The sequence below is a fragment of the Haliotis asinina genome, chromosome 3 (assembly GCF_037392515.1).
Source record: "Haliotis asinina isolate JCU_RB_2024 chromosome 3, JCU_Hal_asi_v2, whole genome shotgun sequence".
In the NCBI taxonomy this organism is placed as follows: Eukaryota; Metazoa; Mollusca; class Gastropoda; order Lepetellida; family Haliotidae; genus Haliotis; species Haliotis asinina.
This window is the reverse complement of record NC_090282.1, coordinates 5,348,999-5,372,426: the sequence shown is the minus strand read 5'-3', so window position 1 is coordinate 5,372,426 and position 23,428 is coordinate 5,348,999. Positions and strand designations below refer to the sequence as shown.

Sequence of the window (23,428 nt, the reverse complement as noted above, 5' to 3'; positions counted from 1 at the left end):
TTTGCTGCACACATTTTGCAAACACCGAGTTCAACATTATTGTGATATTGATATTTTCACAATAAGTTAGTTCCCTTACATGAAAACAACTAAGTAACCAACAAAGTAACTTTGTGCTGGCTCCTTTCTCCAGTCTCCTTGTAGGTGTGACCAGATTGACCGCGAACGCTGGTTGTATCATCGTTATTCCTGATGCAGTATCAAAGTGGAGAATTCGCTCAGATCGCGATTCGCACTTTGTTACCTTTTGATACAGCTCAGTTACGTCTCAGGGAGTAATTTAGGTTCTACACCGATCTTAGCACGTTTCCAACGTTCTTGTGCTTATTTTAGACGATTATATGGTCCTAGTCCTTTTCCTGAACATCCCTTGGAATTTAACTCGAATCGGAACATGGATCCATGGAATTGAGACAACAATGACACACAGGAACCAAGTCTGGTTGAGATGGGTATGTACAGGATGTGCATTTGAAATTAGCATAGGGACGTTTTAACTCATACGCACTTTTGCCCAGCAAAATAATTTGTTATGTTCGGTAGAGTAGTGTTTAGAATGGTATAGCACTGACGGTTTTCATAACATATATTGCGCCCTGGTTACAGGAGGCAGCTCATGGTCTCTGATTTCTGTCACTGCGTTCTCTTGTATCGGGATGTTCTGGTGTCGGGAGCATAGAGAAGGTCATTTTTTGTCAGCATTGTCATCCATATATAATTCACAGCACCATGAGAAGGATGTCGCCGTGAAAACTGGTGACAATGTCCCATCGACTGGTTAATGGAGTGTTATATTTTATAATGTTCACTACCAATAATTTGGCGTTTATATTGTTGTAACATGGGATACTAAACGACCTATTGTTGTAACATCAATATTTTACACGTATGAAAAGAAAACAAACAAAAAACTGATTTTAGAAATTGTGGCATGGGGACTCCTTTCTCGGCTTGGCGGAATGTTGGCTCCTTTCTCGGGTCTGTTTGTAAGCAGGACCACTGTGAGCCCTGAGCTGTACCATCAGTATTGTGACACAATGACACAATGATCGAGTCCCCGACAAGGAGTGAGGTAGGTTTAGTAACACCCATCATGAAAACCCTGTGACAAAATATTATTTCACACTGACACTTTATTGGTATGAAGAATAGTTTTAAACCGTCATGTATGACATGAATGTATGTAGAACGTTAGTCAATGTTTTCCTGAAATATGCCGTTACCCAAACGGCGGTGTGGAATAACCGAGGTCTGGAGTCACTCTTTTATCCACTACGATTTGCATACACTGACGATACAACTTGATTAATCCAAACCGTATGCACATATTTTATTGGTGGATTTTAGCTCGGGTGGTAATGCAGTAGAGTTTGTATAATCCGACATTCACCGTGAAAAAATGTCGGATTATACAGTGTCATATACAATGTCTCCTTGCCTGAATACTTATCAAACAGTACAAAACATTGGGACTTACTTATATCATGAAATTAATACGTAAAGGGTATTTTCGTAATAAATATAAAGGGAAAAACAAATTCTGTATTTACATGTGCATGAATATCATTCAATTTATTATCTTCAGTACAATATGTATAACTATGCACCATAGTCATATTCTCACTTTCTCACCAGTTGGTCCCTTTTCTCAGCCCATGCATCCTATGACTTCCTTAACTGCGAGTAGAAGCTTGTATGATGAAGAGGAGCACAATTGATAGATCGACAACTTCTTTATTACAGTGGACTTTGTGTGCTAGAATTTGTACTTTGATAAGAAAGTGTAACCCCCAATATGACATATGTTACATTTCACCACTTTCGAAATGACGTAGTTTAATCATATCTCTCAGCCGTGGGAGCCGTGCCAGTTTATACAGTTTATACTTATCAGAGGGGTGTACAGAGTACGCAGTGCAGACTCACAGTTGTCCGATTTCTGTGTTTATGGAAGTCGCGGTGCTCGGCAGCTGACTTTGTGTGTTGGCGATTAGGTGCCTGACTCTGAGGGTACTGGATGGGACTCAACCAAGAAAGTAGTACAATTTGTATTTGATAAGTAAGTGTAATCCCAAATATAATACATGTTACATGTGAGTGAGTGAGTGAGTTAACATTTAGCGTCCCATCGGCAATGTCTCAGTCATATCGTGACGAGAACATTCAACAATGAAAAAGATCATATGTACAATATAAAAACCTGTCAACGAAGGGCAGTAAAATAACTAGAATATCACAAATGGGATTAAAACTGGCGTGGAAACTTAAAACTAAGATCACTGTTCGGACAATACAATATAAAAACAGGCTATAGATTGCCAACAACTGAAGGTAGATCACCATACTAGGGACCATGGGGACTTAGAGTACTTTTGCTTCCTGCATGGGCCCTAGCTGGATTCACACCATCCCTTCAGCTGTTAGCAATTTAGTCACATCTAGCCACAAATTAAAAGTACACATATACTACGATTAAAAACAGTGGAAAGTCTGAACGTACTTGGACTGTTTGGGGGCTTACGTACCCTCTCAGGAGGACAATAATTTTACGGTATTTCAACCCCCTTTGAGGGCACAGCCACTAACAATTTAAATTACTAATTTAAACTACCATGAAGTAAAATGCAACTATCTACAGAACACAATAATCAAATTTCTGTGATGAAGTCAATTTCTTTTTAAAATCCAAGAATTAAATGACAATTTACGGTGTTCAAAATGTCCTTAATTGTTTTTACACTGAAATATTTATCCCTTATAATGGAGAATTCAACATAGTCAAGCAGAGTATGCTTGACCGTGGTTCTGTCATCATAAGGGATGCAAAAAGGAGGATCCTCACCTTTTACATGGTATTCATGAGTATATCTCGTATGGCCAGTACGACATCGCCACATGATTACCTCTTCAAATCTGGACTGACATAAGGTTTTATTTTAACCAACATAAGGTTTTATTGCATGTAGTTTATTTATCCCCACTTGGGTGTCCCACTTCTTCTGCATCAGATCACGGATATAAGATCTAATGGTAGCTTTGTAGTCAGTGTAAGGAATGAGAGGTAGTGTCACAGATTTGTTGAGTTTTGCCTTGGCAGCAAGATCGGCCATCATGTTCCCAGAAATGCCAACGTGGCTGGGTAACCAACAAAAGACGATGTCCTATTGGTCAGTAGCTAGAGTATTATACAATTCAATAATTTCAATTAAAAGTGGATGTTTACAAGAAATATGTTTAATAGCCTGAAGGCAAGAAAGAGAGTCTGAATAGATTATATACTGTTTATTTTTAGGATGTCTTTGAACATATTTCAGAGCCGTTAATAGGGCATCAGCTTCAGCTGTAAAAATAGATTTATTGTCTGGTAATCTAGAAGATATTGTCCTGGATCCAATGACAGTGGCACAAGCCACTGTGCTACCGTCCTTGGGCCCATCTGTAAATAAGGATTTATGATTGCTATATTTATGCTTTAATTGATTATGTTCTTGTTTATATTGTAATTCATTCGTTTTTGATTTTTTAAATGTGGACAATGTTAGGTCGACTTGTGGCCTAACCAGCTGCTAAGGAGGAGAAGAAAGAAGACGGGAGTGAGCTATGTTTTCCAGCTCAATGCCTGCCGAAGAAAGGGTTTAAATCTGTGCCCTAGAGGTGGAACAAGAGAGGACTTCTTGTCGTACAAATCCTCATAAAGTGGTTTGAACACACAGGGTTAGATTCATTAGCGTATAATTTAGTAATGTATTGTAAGGACAATTTTGTACGACGTTGAGTAAGAGATGGTTCTGTTACGAGTGTGCATTTACGAGTGTATATTTTGTTATTTATTTAGTAATAATTATCATTGGGAGACTGATTCGAGGGCATTCTATAGTGTTGACGATTGCCGTATGTGCCCGAACTTATATATAAAGGCTGGTTGCCGTGTTGAAGGCGATACTCATTCATATTAACTGGATACATCAATGACACGGCTTGATGATCAAAACCCGTCAACGCCTGACCTACATTATCCGCTGTCAGACCGATCGCTGTATTTACATTATGCAAGATTTTGGTGAGTTTGCTACTAAATATATTTTGTGACATTTAGTTTTAAGGGGCTTAATATGAGGCACAAACGTTAAGTGCGAGTGAAATATTAGGCCCAAGAACTTGGCCTCCTTTACAACTTTGATGGGAGTGCCATCTAGAGATAGGTCTGGGTCCTTATGTGACACCATTTATTAATCTTGTTTAAACACAACTGCAGTTGCTGTTCAATGGTATGCATAAATTTGCCACGACAAGAAATATTAAAATCATCCACAAATAACGATCCATCAATTGAATCATTTAAAACTTCAGATAAACTGTTGATCTTGATGCTAAAAAGTGGCTGACAAAATACTGCCTTGTGGAACACCCTGATCCTGATTGTAATGATCAGACAGGCTAGAACCCACGCGGACTTGACATTGTCCGTTATTTAAAAAGAATTCGGGCAAACGACCTCGCAAGCCGAAGTCATGTAAATCTCTTAAAATGCCATATTTCCAGGTTGTGTTATATGCATTTTCTAGATAAAAAGATAAACACAGCATGTTGTTTATTAATTAGTGCGTTTTTAACAAATGATTCCAAGCGCAGTAGGTGATCGACATTACTTCTGTTTTTACGGAAACCACACTGTATGTCTGTTATGAGGTTATTTGTTTCCAAGTACCAAACAAGTCGATTATTTATCATGCGTTCCATGGTCTTGCAAACAAAGCTAGTCAATGGTAGTACTATAGCAAATCGCCATGAAAAAGGAAATTTAGGTACATAATTCGAAGAAGAAGAGTGTTTAGCGAGAGTTTCAGCAAGTTTATTTGCAATATCTGTTTTATCGGTAAGTAATTGATCTCCATGTTTAAGATGATGGACACTAGATTTAGTACCTTTACCGTTTAACCTTGGACATTGGTGTCCGAGAATTTATTTGAGATACTTAATTTTTCCAAGATTGGCGTTTATTCTGTTTAAAGGTACGATTTAGCATTTAAAATTTTCATAACGTTTCATATAAAGGTCAGTTAGCCTTTTTGAAATTCCATCTTGATGATGGAGGCACATCAAATGGGGTTACAGATTTTAATACAGAAGGAAAATGGTCACTTCCACTGAGGTCATTGTGGACTGACCATTCCCATTCATTTAGTAAATTGGAGTCAGTAAGTGACAAATCAAGAACTGTATATGTTCCTGTGCCGGGATGTAAATATGTATTTGTACCATCATTATACATACATAAATTATTATTCGAAATGAAATCCTCCAGAACCTGACCTTTTGTGTTTGTGGTCACACCAACCCAAAGTGCGTTGTCCCATTTAAATCACCCATGAGGATACATGGTTTGGGAAATTGATAGAGAGTTTGTAGATCAGCCTGCATAAGAGTCGATGAAGGTGGAATGTACAATGAACACAAAATACGCCTAATGTTCAAAGTAATTCGCACTGCAGCTGGTTGAAGACTAGTTTTGAGTGTCACAGGGCTGTAGATAATATCATGCCTTACAAGGATTGACGACCCTCCTGTGGCTCTATCACCTGGTAGAGAAAAATAATGAGATGCATCATAGTGACGTAGATTAAAAGTATCCTTCTGTTTTAAATACGTTTCTTGCACGCAGAATGCCGCAGGTTTAAAGTCTTGGACGAACAGATGTAGTTCATGCAGATTTGTCTCCAGGCACCTGCAGTTCCATTGAATAATATGTGAAGAAACTATTTCTTCTGAGGGTTTATTGGGGATCTACCTATTGCTTTCCATGAGGGCGACAAGTTGGGTGCCCTAATTTGGATGTTTTCTGACACATCTATGTCCTCTAAAGATCCAAACCTAATATAAAGTTGGATTTTGTCATTCGAACCCTTTGAGGCTCTGCTACTTTGACATTTTTGTAGGTCATTTCTGGTTTTGATTTTAGTTTTACATGTTTCCCATTATTTGAGACAGATGCTTTTCTACGGATTGTGATGATGATGACGATGACTGTTCCTGAGATGACCGTGACTGAACTGGTGTTGTTGAAAGGGATTCAGCGGTCTGAGTGGACTGACTGGGTGAGTATACTTCGGGTTTATCTGTATCCACCCATGTCAGAGCAGTTTGGCACAGTGTTGATGAAGTGGACACGGCTGTGTTTTGGCTGACAGCGGAGGGTGTTCTCGTAATTGAGGCATATTATGTAACTGTGTCTGGTGTGGAAACAGGAAGCTTCTTAGCTTCAGCAAAACTGATATTCTGTGTAAATTTAATCTTGTTAATCTCAATTTGTTGCTTCCAGATTGGACATTGTTTAGAAAAAGCAGAATATGTCCCAAAGCAGTTGATGCATTTTAATAGCATTGTTGCAGTCCTCAGTAACATGAGTTTTCTCACTACAATGAACGCATGTTACCGAGTTAGTACAGGTAGTGATACCTTGCCCGTACCTTTGTCATTTGAAGCATCCCAGTGGATTGGGAACATAAGTATCAACACTGATATTACAATATCCTGCTCTTACTGATTTTGGAATACTTGGAGAAGTGAAGTGGAAGAGGTGTGTGTTAGTAGGTTTTGTTTCTGAGTTTATCCGAGTTGTAAATCTTTTAACGAAATCACCCCTTGATCTTTCATTTTCTGATACGATGTCAAGTTCAGTCATATCAGCGAACAATTGATCAATTGAACAATTAACAATCCCTTTGCTCATATTCAGGGTCCTGTGTGGAGTAACTGAAACCTGAACTTCAACAAACAGCTCAGTTGACAACAGTCGTCAACACAGTCGTCTGATATTTCGTACCTCACCTGGGATACTATGTGTACCTTTTGACCCGCAAACGGGTTTAATTTGATAGCTGACTTGTCAATCGTGGCCAGTATTCAACGGTCGGATTAGACGGTCTTAGTTCATCATCATCATTGTCAAGTTGACGCTTGTTTCTCTTAATGGAGGTTATGTAGGCCATAGTTAGTTTAATATGATTCAGCATCTGAGCTCCCTACCCACCACGGAGTATCACAAGGACAATGCTAAAAACAAGTGGGCTTCCGACTTGCAGCACCAAGGATACTCAGATGATATACTCCAGCAGAAGAATTATAAATAACTAATCCACCAGATTGGCCCATGAGCCACCGCCTCCCAAGACTCTAGGCAAAATTCAAATACATGTTATCATATTTCAAATCCAAATCATTGCACTGTAATGATAAATCATGGCAAGCATGGATTGCTGAAGGCCTAGTCTACCCCGGTACCTTCACGGGTCATATGTTACATAAGACAACTTTCATAATGGCATAGTGTCGTCAGAGGAAGTGATTACTTTTGCTTTAAAATGAAGAAACCTAAGTATTGACCTGTTCTGCCTGGCACCTCAGTCAATCGAAGTTGCCACACTATACAAATATCTCGGCACTATCATTGATGAAAAGCTCCGTTTTACTGCGAACACCAACAGAATCTAAAAAATATTGCAATTAAGACTGTACTTTTTATGGAAACTCAGCACTTTTAATATAAAATGTTCACACGCGTCGTATATTACAAAATGTGTATTCAAGACGTTATTATTTTATCATAAAACTAGAAGTGGATTGCCTAATATTCATGATGTATTAACTAAAGCGAAGATGAATACGTTTTAACTGGCTAACATTTTCCAGTCCCCAAACCTCGGAGACGTACAAATGTACAGGTTTTTTAATCGGTCAAATAATTTAAATCAAGTAATAGGCATACCCAATCGGCATAGATTTGGAGGCCTGATCATACATCCGCTTGATAGCTTTCATATATCTGCCATTTCCGCTGAAAAGAATACTTAGATAAACATATTCCTTGGCACTATCTATCTATCTATCTATCTGAAAGAGCAAAGTTAAACATTTTTTCTTAAACTTTGGTCTCATTAGTGTTTGCATTAAGGTTTCAGATATTACAATGACTACCAAAAGAAACGCATAACCCAGATGTCTGTAACGATAGTGTTTTCCACAAATAGACTTTTTGCACCAGTTTAGAAGGAAATGTATATACTACCAACCATTCCTAGGCTCACAGTGGTGACTCAAGGTCTGCCTGTAACGAGCTGCAAGCCACGGATATCGTGCTCAGACTAACTTTCAGGAGCCTCCCAGCAGAAGACTTGTACTTTCTAGCGTTTATTCTTTCAATGGCAATGTTCGGTGTTGCAGTGATTTGACCTTGAACCTCCTTAAACAAAGATTTCTGAAGGTAATCTGGATTTTTATAGCCAGACAGTGCATGCTCTTTGGTGCACAATTTCAACTGGAAGGTGATTTCTGTTGCGTTGTGGTGATGTTGGTTTTTTTTAAAGAAATCTCATCAAAATCAACATTTTAAGGTGAAGTCGACTGTGTAAATCATCTTATCTACACTTTAGTTACATATTTTGACGATGGTTTGAAAGCATGAGGTAATTGATAGATTCTTAAAAATACGAAATGCCTATACGTTTCTTTTGGGGATAATATATAATATATATATATATATATATATGTATGTATGTATGTATGTATGTATGTATGTATGTATGTATGTATGTATGTATGTATGTATGTATGTATGTATGTACTTGTGATGTACTTGAAAATTGAAATTCTAGTCACGATTCGAACTAAGATTCTGCATTCAAACAAATCATCATTTATTTAAGAAGTATATTTTCCAACCTGGTGTGAACAAATTTTCTGTTCAATTTGCAACCGGTTTGGAGAAGCTGTCTGTTTCAGTGGAACGTATGTTTGCCAGTGTCTCTTAATAATTATTGGAAGTATTTCATTCAATAAGATACATCAACAAGCTTTATCTTCCAGCCACGTTGTATACCCCACTGCAGATGAAGATGAAGATGACAGTTTGGATAGTACCTGAACTCAATATGTGTCTTCTATTTGGAAAAAAAATTATTCTGTGATCTGTCACAATTACAGGCCGCCGTGGCCAGATGTTGTGCTCCCTCAGTGGGTTCCACACAGTTCTGGAACTAACTGGACGTAAGACATGAATAGCCGGCGCAGTCAAACTGGCAGTCTGGAATCGATTCGTTTGATGTCTCCACCGAATCCAGTTGTCTTTGTTGACGTCACGTCATGCGTGGACGGCTGGCCAGGGACAAACCTGCCGTGTTATTATTGATTTGTTTTGTACCCATTATGATGAAAACGTCTCCATAGAGATTAGATGGCGTTTCGATGGATATACAAATGATCATATGTATGGCCACTATATTTTGGACCATTCCAGTTTGCAGCATGCCGACTGCGCGGAGACGCTTATTTTCTCTAAGGCGTTGCATTACGTACGCACCATTTAGGTTGAAATGATCGTATTTTCCACATTAAGATGCTAGGGAATAAGCAGGCGAGTGAACATCAGTTGTCAAAAAGCATACAAAACGAGGGTAATTTGCGATACGTGACATCAAATTCCATGCAATGTTCTTTGCCACATCTATGTTGATAGAACAAGTATGGATCGATGACAACATCTTTAATTCTAGAGCATGAGGTAGCGTCACAGGTTCTTGTAAGTGTGAATGATACAGGGTGACAACAGGTGATAGAATACTAATTAGCAAGTGACGATAACAAATAAAGGGATAACAAAAGATTACCACTACAAACTTAGAGGCCTATACAAGTCAGTGCTATGCAAAGCATATATATATATGTGTGTGTATGTCTGTGTGTGTGTCTGTGTCTTTGTGTCTGTGTGTCTGTGTGTGATATCACCTGTTGTCAACTGTATCAGTCACATTTGAATACGATACAAAATCTGTGCTTTAGAATAAAAGATGTTGTCATCCATATATACTTGTTCTATTTGACTTCCAACTTTGAAATGTGCCACTCAAACAAGTCATACGTCTGTATTTCATAATTTTTCAAATAACCTTATTCTTTGCAATCTTATGTTTTGTACTAACGGAAGTTACTATTTCCGTTAGTATATAAATCACGCAATTAGGGACTCGAAGGCACTTACTTGAACCAGTAATGAGACTGGAAAGGACGACGTTTAAAGTAGATAAGGAAAGGACACGGAGACAGGAATATTTTCTTTATCTGTCTTATCTTCAACCCTCACTATAGCACGGTCAGCACGAGTTTTGTGGGCAGATGTAATCCTAAAGAACACATCACTAGCATAGAAAACAGGTGTCAGAGTCAAAACAGTGTATCAGGAAAAAAGATGGCAGACAAAACTTCCTCAGTTGACCTGGTTCTTGATGCACTGGGAGGTACAGGACGGTACCAGATGTTCCAGTATTTCGTGTGTATGTTCTCAGCATTGTCAGCGTCCTTCCAGCTTCTCAACATCGTGTTTGTGGGTATGTCGATGTGTATTAAGTAACATTATCCATACTCAAATTGTTTTAACCTTAACATTTTCACTTTTCATAGAATAAAGAAATAGGCATGTTTCAGAAAACATCACAACCCAAGATATCCCAGGTATTATCATGGCTGTGATCACAGATGCACTCTCAAATTCTCGCAGAACATGACTACGTCAAATCCCATGCTAACTCATTCCCTGGTCGTCTTGGTATAGAGACCATAGCAGCAGAAGACAATTTTCTCGGTATAACGCTGTAGTCATCTGCACAGACAGATCATTATGCATTTGAAATGTCAAGCTTCTGATAAGTGCAAACGAATGTTCTCAGCACTGGGTCAACACTCGCTGAGATTGTTGTGTTCAGGTTTTGACCTTCTGTCCTTTTGATTTGATTGGAGACGGATGGATTGTCCACTAACACAAGATCTAACAAATGAAACAAAATCGAGTTTTCCACAGTCACATGAACTCATCAGATGAGCACTGATGACTGGTCTCATAATTTTGAACGCCCAAATAAAAAGGTTGTTTAACAAATGATCATTAAGTGATGCTCCTCGTAAAAAATAGCGGTAAGTGACAACAAGATAACTTTTCCCCCGCAACGGGATCAAATTTCCACAAGAATCAACTACAACCTCTGTTGTCAACAGTGCGCCATCGTTGCCGTCGTTACCTTACGCTAGTAGGCTGTTGGGGTCCAACTGGACCAGGCTGAGAGAGCCCTACGTCACATAGCTCCTGACAAAGGGTCAGGTCTTCTTGTGGCTACAAAGTGGACTCACAACAACGCGAGAAATGTGGAGTGGTGTCGTCATATGTATACCACGGCCTATCAACTGTACACGATTGACGACAAAGGAATGTGCTATTGAAATCCAAATCCAGTTTGCCTTCCATGACCGAAGAGACATCTCGGTTTCAGACGAGACTTGGTGTGCAGGTCATGTTTGAGGCTAACAACCAACTGTGGTATAAAAGCAAAATTGGGTCAAAATATGGCATTGGGCTTTTCTAAATTTCACAAACCAAAATGTACTTATTGTACGTATCCTACTCCAACTCTGTACCAGTCTGTACGCTGTAGGAAAGACAAAGAGTAATCCAGGCACGCCACATGATCACGTTGAATGAAAGTAAGGAAGGTAACAGTCCATTATTAGCAACGTTAATCACGGAAACTAATGGGAAAATAATAATCACTTTCGACTCGACAAATTTAATACTCTTCATTTGAAACGTGGCAAGGTATCTAATGATGTATCCGTAAAGTTACAGGGATGAAGAGTCATTGACCATCTTGTCGAAGATTAGGCCTACACCTATCTTGGAATGCAAGTTCGAGACAAGTTCCAGATTGCCCAGATTCAAGACAAACTTCGGTCTGGGTACAAATCTCACTTAAAGAAAATCTGGAGCTAAGAGCTAAATGCTCGAAATAACGTCAAAGCCACCAATACTGTGGTGTCTGTCCTCTCCTATTCCTTTGAACTGACCGCCTGACGAGAAGGATCATGTCTGATAACAGAGTCCTCTACCCTCGTACCTCTCTCAATCGTTTATATATGCCAATCACTTCTCGATGTCGGGGTTTCATTAATGTGGGTGCTCCTGTTTGCAACTGTCTTCTCAAGACATTTAGACAGAAAGTTTGACACTGGCCTATAGTTTCTGAAGTTGTCTGCATCAAGTGCTGGTTTTTTTAACAGTGGTGTGATGACAGCCTGTTTGTCGACAGTTGGTACTTCTCCACATCAGAGAGAAAAGTTGAAGATGTCCAACACTGGTGGCCGTAGGTGAGAAAACGTGGATTTTGTGAGCCTGGTGGGCAGAACATCAAGAGATGATGTTTTCACTTTTGCTGCAGAAACGACCTGCTCAAAATCAGGACATGTAAGAGTTCTAAATGTTGTGAGTGGTTGTCCAGTGAAAGGAATGGTGAACAGTTCCTGTCTATTTTGCAAATCGCTGCAAATCTCTTTAATGTTGCTGGAGAAGAAATTCACAAACGCAAAAGCTAGGTTTTTCAGATCAGTGTGTTCAGGAAGACAACAGTTAGAAGTTCGCTTGAGAAGGTTACTGAGGAGTAGGTGTAGTTGCCGCAGATTGTTTTTACTCTCTGTCGTGGTTTTCGAGATGAATGCCTGCTTTGCCGAACGCAATTCACTGTTCACGATATTGCGACCATTACAATACATTTGACGATGAATTTCTAGATGTGTTTTTTGCCAAATCTTTTCAGCACTTCTTTTTCAAGTCATGGATATTATCATTATGACATCCTGTATTTGACATTAAATCTTACTAAGTGCTTAAAATACCATTATTTAACCAGAGTTGCTTCACACAAATACCTGCTATTGATTTATTTTCCAAAATATTGTCTCTGAATTCTTCATGTTTGCTCCGTTGGACCTCATCAAACATCACTGATTATTGTCAGAAACATAAATATAGAGACAAACAATAACCATTTGTAGTACAGGCTCAGCTATACCCCTACCATGAACTATACATGTTTAGTACAATCAGTATCATCCAAAGTCCTGGATTTACATACACCTTTATTTCAGCGCTTTTGTTCTGTAGGTAGAGATGTGGCCCACACCTGCAAAGCGCCAGTCAATACATCTGACATCTACCTCATCACTGACAATGAACTCATTCAAGCCAACGACAGTAAGATCTCCTTTGAGAAATGCAACATACGAGTTGAAGCCAACATTTCTGGCAATATCTCCACCTCCAAATTGTCCTGTATCTATGGATACGAGTATATGGAAGGAAAAGATACTTCGCTGATGTCTGATGTGAGTTGAGGGCTTTTAATCATTTCAGTTTGCTTGGAAAGAGTTGATGTTACAACACTCTGACCATAAGGTTAACATTTGAATCAAAACCTCTGCTATGAGTTAAACATTACATTAAGAAAATAGTTTCAGCTGTAATAATGTTTTAATGCGTGGAAGTTCCATCAGTCTCAGTGAGTAGTATAAGGCGTGACAGTCTGAGATCAGATCCCTTATCAGTGATATTTTTATGATCCATTGCTCTTATGGGATTAAAACATATTGAATGAACGGGAGAGCACGGCCAGAACTCATACGCCTACTCCACTCTATATTACACAAAGACGCAACTGAAGCAACCAAACTGTATGTGACCATTCTTCACATGGTGCAAACGACCAGTGTAGGAGTGGCTGCCAGCATGATCCAAGAGATTGAAAGTGAAACCCAGCAGAAATCGCTATGAACATGGAAAGTCCAAAACAAAAGACGTGAAGATATGAAGAAATACGTGCACCTGTACAACACCAGCCAAAACGACTACACAATGGTGCACAACACCATCAACAAAACAGTGCTTGACAAGATGAAGGACAAATGCACCGGGTTGAGATCCAAAATGTATTCAATCAAGAAAGCAGACAATGACGAAATCACAAATGCAATAGGTGTGATAAAATACCTTATGAAAAAATATATAGAGTACAGCAGATTCAAGGAAGCCCTCTTCAAAGCCCAAACGTCCAAACACCAAATGTGCATGCTGAGAAGCGACGAACACAGGATATAACGTTGATGTCTCGTATGGACACCAAAGGACACGAAATGATAGATCACCATCGATGGAGTCACCACTTATGTGTACAGACACACTCACATATTAAATAGCAAACACCCAATGCATACATGGAAATTAATTGGGCCTCCCATGTTTATAGTGGAAAGATGCAAGCTCCAAAACTCACAAAAGCCACTTGAATCTAAGAAAAGATTCTTCAAGCTAACCACTTGTTTCTACAGCAGTAAGCCGTGAAACATTTGAGTGTGTCCTGTTCAATCGTGGGTGTTGCCAGTAGCTACAAAGAATAAAAAAAACAGTTGATAAATGAAAGACTCGAAGAAAATCACCAAAGCCTTAGAACACCTACACAAGCGCAGTCGCTTGACATGGCCTGCCATCTTGCAAATCGAACCCAGACGCGAGTTTATGGAAGTTTTTGTCACAGTTGTTGACCAAGCACAAAGTTCAGGCTTTGCCGCAGCACACCGCAAGCAAGCTATCATCAAGAGATGTGCATCGCACATTAGCTGAATGCCTATTCTCACACCATTTCTCACAGGATTTAACCCATCACGAGAACAGATCTACAGAGTGGGTCGAACGTTTGTCGCGAGTGATGGCGGTCATCAGCAATGAAGTCACAAGACTTTTGAGCTAGAGACCCATTGCTCCCGCAAGGTGATAAATATCACATATGAAGAACCTGATCTTGGACTGTCACTCCCTATAATACTCAACACTACAGGTATTGTACGTCTCTATAACGGTATAGGAATGACAAAATGTCTCAGTGACACAGCCACTACGCATGTGTAATCAAGTTTAGGAATAACAAGTCTATCAGCTGCATCTCTATGTCAAGATATTGGCTGCAAAAATGCCTGCACTACAACGTTCATAACTCCATGTCAAGTCACAGGTGTACTAGTCTAAGCACGACAAATACTGAAGTTTGTGTTAAGCATACACGATAACGGTTCAGTGCTACAGTTACAACATAGTGAGTGCAGCCATCATTTAATGCAGTTTCGCCACTTTCTTGCCATTTACATTTACCTTGTCACATTTGCAGATGGATATCGTCTGTGACAAAGAACATTTACAGGGGTTTGCCCAGACGCTTCTCATTACAGGGCAGGGTATTGGGGCGTTTGTTCTCCCCACCTTCTCGGACCGTTATGGCCGTCGCCCTTTGCATTTCGTGTCCCACCTTTGTTTTCTGGGGTTTGGTGTGGGCGTGGCCTTCGCCCCTACCTACACCGTATTTCTGGTGTTACGAGTGGTCTTGGGTTTTCTGCAACAGGTAAACATTATCTCAGTTATGCCCAAACTAAACTTGCAGTGAGTGAGAGAGTTTAGTTTTACGCCACACTCAGCAATACTCTAGCTGTATGGTGGCGGTCTGTAAATAATCGTGTCTGAACCAGACAATCCAATGATCAACATCATGAGCATCGATCTGCGCAATTGGGAACCGATGGCACGTATCAACAATGTCCGAGAGTCCGAACCCCCGATCCCGATCTCTTACGAGAGGCATAGTCCCCTCTTATGGCAAGCTTGGGCTGCTGAAGACTGATTCTACCCCGGAAATAAACTTGGAGGAATTACCAGATATTTCTATGTAAGTCATCTGCATTTCTAGGGCAAACAATTGGTCTTAACGCAGTTATGCACAATAAATGATGTCGTACTACGTTAGATGACAAGTCTACTGCCGCAAGCTAACATGCAATTTACGTCTTTTGTAGGGAATAGTATTGACGAATATAACAATTACAATTGAGATTTTCCCCTCTCGTCATCGGAAGTTGAGTGGCCTCCTTACCTCTATGATATGGACGGTTTGCAACGCATTCATCGCCCTGATCGCCTACCTCATGCAGACCTACTCCTGGAGAACTACACAGCTAGTCTACTGCTCTGTGTCCTTATACGTCTTCGTCGAGTTCTTGTGAGTAATTACACATTCTGTTATCTTTGTGCTAAAACGGCGTGATCTTTTCTTGAAAGTGTTTGAGTCGTCTTGTATTACTGTTTCTGTCAGGTGTTGATCACTAGACCGTGACTGTTCCCTACTGTGACTACTATAGTAAGGAAGAGGGGGACATGCTAAATAAACTAAACACATGAACTGTTCATGCCTTAGATATGTTTGATTTCACATTGTATGGGACAATTACTCAGAACACTTTGACATGAGACATACTCCACTTTAAACTTTCTGTTTACACACATATGTCATACATGTATATCGTGGAATGAAAACAGGTAGCAGTTATGTCCCTTCGTAATGGAAAGAGATCCAGTTCGTTAGATGAAGTCCTGGAATGCCAACTGATACACAACCATGTGTTCCAGCAGGTGAAGGCACATTACCGTTCACCGGAACACCTGTAATGGTTGTGTAATTTCAATCTACTAATTCCAGCTTGCTGGACGAGTCTCTGTCCTGGCTGATCACCAACAACAAAACCAAACAAGTCACTAAGAATCTCAAGAAAGCAGCTCGCATGAGTGGTAAGGACTGTCACACAGTTCTGAATGTTTACAAGAAAATACAGAAACAACATGAATCTGAGAAGAGCCTCACTGAATCATTACTTGGAAGCAAAGACCAGGGCGTCAATGGAAAGACGGAAACTGTGAAAGAAAAGGATAAAACTAAACCTTCATTCTTAGACCTGATGAAAAGAAAACGACTGGCCGCGAATGTGTTTGTATTGTGGTTTGTATGGTACGTTATCCCAGTTCTCAATTGGTCAACCGATTTGAATTCAGTTGTGACATGGGAGGAATCAACAAATTCATGGTCAGTGTTTAACCTCTAACTGTGTTACCTTGCACAATTCGTAGTGAGAGTCATCATTATTATTGAGTCCTCCAGAAGTAGAAAAATTCAATTGGTGTTTTAAGTGTACATATCTTATCCATATCTCACAAAAGTATTTTCACGAACTCGAGTTTCTCACTAACAAAGTTGTTTTTGTAATAACCGTTTGTGACGTGTGCTGTGATGCCAGTTAATATGTTTCAGGATAACAGACAGTTTAACAGTGTTTGGACTATTCATGACGTCCTATTCTCTAGTTGGCAGCCCCCATGTCAATTTCGTGCTTTATTCTCTCCTGGAGGCTCCGGCGGCTATTGCTCTCTACTTCACGGTCGACAGGTACACTCTTTCCCGACATAATGTGTGAATTATGTACCTTCCGTACACGCCCCGTGTACTCTCACTGAATGGAACATGGGTGACCCGGTATATGTGCAGTATCCCCTCTTCGTAGCATAATAATACTAGAATAGAATAATTCATATTACCAGTGCTTGCTACTGAAGAGGATTTTCATATTGTTTCCATTTGTTATGTAAAGCATTACATGTTCGCTTCATAAAGAAGGTGATAGACACAACCCCGGAAACTACCGAAGCATCTCACTCACGAATCGCCATAGAAATATCAAAGAATATGCCAAACCTTGCTTTGCTCGAATATCTTATCTTCAGTAATAGTTCATTTTTTTTTAAAATACCGATACATGCGCTATTCAATTTGTTAGTTTACATTTATAGATATAAAATAAAATCATCACGTCAAATATAGCACTATGTGCACTGTATAATGATATTTTACATAATAATATATGACAGATATGGTCGCAAGAAGACAAGCGTAGCCCTACATGGCATCGCTGGTGTCGCTCTGCTTGCTGCAACAGTCTGCAAATTTGTCGGAGGTAAGTAATGAAATCGATATTCATACTCCATCAACTTCAAAACTTAACTCTTGATAACCTGATTTCCACAAGGAACTGCGTACATGATTATGAAGATAGAGGTAAATCAAACTGCTGTCATGCAGGTTCCAATACCTAAGATAGATAGATAGATAGATAAGTTGATCATATTGTACATGATCTTTTCTTTCACATATTGGTGTAATATTCCAGACGGTGGGGGCTGAAATGTGGATTTTGTGTATACGTTTCTCATTCATTTTATTGACTTTAATGCAACAGTAAGGGTGTGGCTGAGGCCTTCCAAACCCAAACTGACTCGGTCATTGTAACAATGACCAATCAGTCAACAACAGTCTACAGCAGGGAGACTCCGCTTGCCATTAGTGAAAATCGTTCAAGTGCACATCTGCCAAGAGACCTAAATCTGAACTACTTCACCATCTTAATAATCTTAGAATTTCATTAAGAAACCAGAAGAGAATGTACAGCTGGCAGAAAGATACCCATTCGGATTAAAGTGATTCAAGTAGTATTTGAGAGGGAGAGAAGAGGCATGGGGTGAAAATTGCTGAGCTGACTCCCAACTGTACTCGTGCTCCCAGATTCCAGAGCGCTGGTTGGGTTGTAGCCACGATACATAGGTCTACCATTCAGATAGAGTGTTTAGACAATTTGGAAGAATTCACAAGCTTTGGAATTAGTTGTAGAAATACTTGTGCTCATGCTGTGTGTTTGTATCGTCCACCATTGTCAAAGAATAACCAACTTTCAACCTCTGTGTCCTATTATGTGCTATCTGTTTAGGAGTACCATCAGTTGAACACTATTGTGCTAGGTGAGTTTAATATTCACTACGATAATAGTCAGTATTCAGATACAAAGAGGACAAACATTCTTCTCAAAGAACAATGTTTGTGTCAGTATGTTGATGCTCCAACACATAAAGGAGTTCACATCCTTGACTGGGTAATAATCTCCTGAAAGCAGTTCCTTGGTGTCTTCAGTCAGTGTGCAGGATATACAACTGCCTGATGACTTTGTGGTTTCTGTGACCTGTAGTATGAACAGACCTCTGCGTTAGACTATCAAACAATTCTGTCCTAATCTGAAGTCTATTAATAAGAGATCTTGTGAACTCTGACTTACTAAAAGACCCCCTATGATGTAAACTAACTTGCTGAGCTGTATTTATCCACATTGCCATCTCTCTTAGATACCTAAGCGGGAACCGTCAATTCCATGTCATTTGTATAAGTCGGAGCGCTGCTCTTATACATGGGCTCTCAGAGGAGCCAAACCTAGTTATTGCACCATTGACTCTCTGACAATGTGAAGAATCCTTTCATCTATTACAAATCCATGGGATGAACGAGTCCCCATTATCATTGTCCACTTGTGACAAGGATCTTGCAGCTAATTTATCAGCCTACTTTTCAAGTAAAATTGAAAATATCAGGAAAAACGGTGACGAAACACGTTCCTGACACATTGGATCCTCCAACATGTACATCCCATGATGGGATGCGCCTGGACAGCTTTGAAGTTTTCACTTAGGTTAATATACCTGCACTCATAAAAGGGTCAAAAAAGACATTGTGTATTCTTGATCCAGTGCCAACTGCTCTCCTCGATGACTATTTGGAGAATCTTTTGCCAGTTTCCAGAGGTGTTCAAGCAAGCCGTGGTAAAGCCATTACTTCTGAAAGACATTTTGGATGTCAACACTGTCCAGAGTTATTGACAGTCTCCCTCCCTTTTCCAGATCCTTGAGGGTGTCCTTCATGTGAGACTTAGATCCTACCTATTCCAATGATTTTCTTTAATAGATTCCGAGCAGTCTATCATCCTATGCACTGTACTGAGACCGCCTTACTTTAAATTCTAAATGACTTCAGATGCCGTGAGGATTTGGTTGATCAACCATCAGTTCCTCAGTCGTCTTCAGGACGATTATAACATGCAATGGGATGACCTGGTTAAATTCCTGAGCACAAGCAATCAGTCAGTCTTGTCTCTGAAAGCATGTCTGAGTCAACGATCCCTGAGGATGGTGTACTTCAGTCTTTGGACCACTTATTGTGTTCTATACAAACACTTTGGAAAAGGTCATTGACATCTTTCATTTGAATCATCACGCATTTGCAGACGACCTCCAGTTGATGGATCCCTTCAAACCAGAGGATGTGCAAATAGCCAGATCAAGAGTGAGTGCATGATTCAGTTAGTTCATGAATGATGACAAATGAGCTGAAGATCAGTGATGTGGCTATATAGATTGCTTTACCCAGAGTGTCAGATAGGCGGTGCCCCCAATGGAGAACTCAGGCACCCTCCAACCAAGGGCGCCAAGAACAATGTGGAGCCTGGCGACAGTTTACTTGATGCAAGCGAAACATTTCAAAGGCGAGGTCCGCATAGTTAACATTTTTGTCCTGAATCCTGCCAATCACGTTCCTGTCGAAAGGGACAGAAAATTCAGTGATATAAATAAATTCATTAGCTTCATCAAAAAGGCCAAGATCATGTTGTTTGTTGGCAGGAATCCTTCTCAGGCTGTATATGGGCCTATTCCATAGAAGTTTGAAAACGTGACGCCCATGACGCAACGGGCATGGCAAGTACTATACTGAAAGCAGCATTTAGCTCTGAGCTCCTGATTTTCTTTAAACGAGATTTATACTCGGCCCGAAGTTTATTTTGAATCTGGAGTTGTCTCGAACTTGCATTCCAAGATAGATGTAGGCCTAATCCTCCTCAAGATGTTCAATAACACCTCCCCTTGTAACGTAACCGATCCATCATTAGTTACCTTGCCACGTTTCAAATGAAGAGGATCAATTTTTCGAGTCCAAATCTCATGCTAATATAGCTAGAAAAGGACTCGACAAGGAGAACCTGTTCTTTCACACTGGCATCTCCTTTGGCAAGGAGCTCGATGTCATCCATGTAGTTGAGAAAGAGGTGTTGGGGATCTGTGCTGAGAAGGTCCGGAATGGTAACCCTCCTCCCCCAGGAAATGATTTAAAGACAGACAAAAAAACAGGACAGGACAGGAGAAGGACAGGAGGAGTCCCCCTGTAATATTCCCCTTCTGGTTGGAATAGATTGCGAGTGCATCTCAAGCTGAGTCGACCAGCAATTAAAGACTTGAGTAAATCAAATAGTCGCTCAGAGAGATCAGTACACTGAAGAAACTTCAGAATCCATTCGTAACGGACAGAGTCATATGTCCTTTTGCTGTCAATCCAGTACATGGAGAGGTTGCGTTGGTATGTTCTGGCCTCTTCCAAAATCCCTTTCTCGCCCCCTTCTGCTCTCTGTAAATTATTTCACTGGAAGAGCAGTAAGACACGAGGTTTCTCAAACACGCTGTAAATAATTTGTATTGTGTATTCAAACATCAGATCTGGGGATTAATCAGTGCTCCTTTCTTTGGCAGAAGTTTTGTGCGACATTTGCAGAACATTGGGGAACATCACCTGTGTCCACGAGAGCATTGAAACAGTGAAGTAATGGTGTTTAGACCCGGGGAAGAGTTTCCAATACCGGTTTCGAATGCCATCAGGCCCTGAAGCTGTATTGTATTTGGACTATTTACGCACACTTTTCAGGCCATCTGGTGACCTAGTTACTTCCTCATTCACTGCATGGTCATAATCACTGACCCATGGTGCCTCAAGGTTATAACCGAGAACAATTGGGAGCCTGATGCCACTGTACTTGAACCGCAAAAAGAAACGCATCAATACTTCAGCACGTTGAAATGTCAGTTATGGGTGCATGATTGACAGAAGGACTGATGTTACAACTCTGATACAACTCTGGCATTCCACTGGACGGTAATGAATTATGATCGATAACACTTTCATAATGTGGTCATAATGGTATAGCACTCTGGTATTTATCAAATATATTACATCCTGGTTCCAGAAGGTAGCTTGTGGTCTCCGATTGCTGTCACAGTGTTTTCTTTCATTGGGATGTTCGGAGCGTCGGGGGCATGGGGAACAGCATGCCTCTTCACACCAGAAATGTTTCCAACAAATCTGAGGTCAGTCCATTTTGATATTATCAAATCTAAACCCATTCATGCATTTCTCTGGGCCTCTTTCAGTTAAATTGATCAATCTAAATTTCTTGATACTGAAACATATCCGAAACTTTGGAGACGGGCACTGCTGTTTCGTTGCACACAATTTCGCGAACACCTACTTCAACATTATTTTCGTTAATTATTCATATTTTCACAATAAAATAATTCACTTACATGAAAATAATAAAATAACCAATTTCAGAAATTTTGGACTAGGGACTTCCTCTGCATTTTCTCGGGTTGGTGGGATGCTGGCTCCTTTTTCCAGTCTCCTTGTAAGTATGGCCAGATTCAACGTGAACGCTTAGTTGTATCATCGTTATTCCGGGTGCAGTATCAAGCGTGTAAAATCGCACAGATAGCAGTTCGCAGCTTGTTACCATTCGATACTGCTCAGTTATGTTTCAGGGTGTAATTTAGGTTCTACAGCGATCTTAGCACGATACCAACGATGTTGCGCTTACTCTTTACGCGAATATATAGCTAGTCCTTTTCCTGAACATTGCTTGGTATTCAACTTGAATGAGAACATGGATCCACGCAACTGGGATACGATGACATACATCAACCAAGTCTTGTTGGGATGGGTATGGGCGAGATGTGCTTTTGAAATCGGCATAGGGACCATTGAAGCTAGTTTTGATAGAAATACCGTATTTGTTCACTTAAATGCAGGCTGAATACGTGGAGTGGGCCCCTGGAACCATCTTCGGGGTGTGCTGTCTCCTGGCTACCGTCCTCGTGAACGTACTGCCAGAGACGATGGGGAGAGAACTCCCGCAAACCGTGGACGACGTGGAAGCATGGCACAAAAAAACGGACGACAAGGAAGCCAAAGAAATGGACACTTTCCCAATGGCGAGGCCCAAGGGCCCGATGGAATGTTGAACGAGCATTTAAAAAGTGTTTCACTAACTTTTTATTTACTGTTTCTTATGTTCATCTGTTATTCCATAAAATATTATGGGTTGGGACGTACACCTCAGCATGGGCAGAGGCAATTTTAATCCCTATTCCTCGGAAAGGTGAAAAAAAAACAAAAAAAGAATTATAAGGATATATCTTTGTCATCAGTTTTAGGGAAGTAAATGCCAAAATATGGAACAGCAGGCATTCAAATTGGTGCGGAGCTGAGGAAAACTGGTATGATCAACAAGCTGGCTAGGGGAGAGACTACAGAACTTTGGAAAATATGTTTGTATTGCAATCTCATGTTCAAAAAGATTTCCATAACTCTAAAGGGCATTGCCATTTTCTATTTATAGATTGCGCAAAGGCATTTGACAGTGTTCAGCATCACATATTGAAATATGTATTGTTGCGGAGAGGTGTGAAGGGTATTTTTTTCAATGATATTTCATCTCTGTACAGTCAATTAAAGTTTTGCGTACTTGTAAATGTGTAATCACTATCTGTATACTTTGAGTCGACAGTTGGAATCATGCAACTATGTATGATACGTCCGCTATTGTTTACCTTGTATTTGAAAGAGTTGGCAGATGATTACTACAAGTTAAATACTTGCAAAGGTCTTTCTGTTTTCTTTCCTGAACTCTCATGGCCAGAAATGGACAACAAGGAGAAAAGTTCCTCATGTAAATCCTAACACTCCAGCAGTAGTTCTACATGGAAAGC

General features: G+C 40.0%; 1 protein-coding gene across 2 annotated transcripts; it reads left to right on the top strand.

The window, feature by feature from the left end:
• Positions 1–10,117: 10,117 nt before the first annotated feature.
• Positions 10,118–23,321, top strand: LOC137279168 (organic cation transporter protein-like). 2 transcript variants are annotated; one of them, XM_067811655.1, is made up of 10 exons: positions 10,118–10,379; positions 12,980–13,200; positions 15,033–15,263; positions 15,712–15,914; positions 16,392–16,697; positions 16,998–17,132; positions 17,612–17,697; positions 21,631–21,751; positions 21,996–22,068; positions 22,469–23,321. In XM_067811655.1, exons 1-10 carry the CDS (start codon positions 10,241–10,243, stop codon positions 22,679–22,681), a joined length of 1,728 nt encoding a protein of 575 aa, XP_067667756.1. In that variant the 5' UTR covers positions 10,118–10,240; the 3' UTR covers positions 22,682–23,321. The 2 variants fall into 2 exon arrangements, with proteins under 2 accessions (XP_067667756.1, XP_067667757.1); XM_067811656.1 differs by having other exon boundaries at positions 10,122–10,379; positions 15,772–15,914.
• Positions 23,322–23,428: the final 107 nt, after the last annotated feature.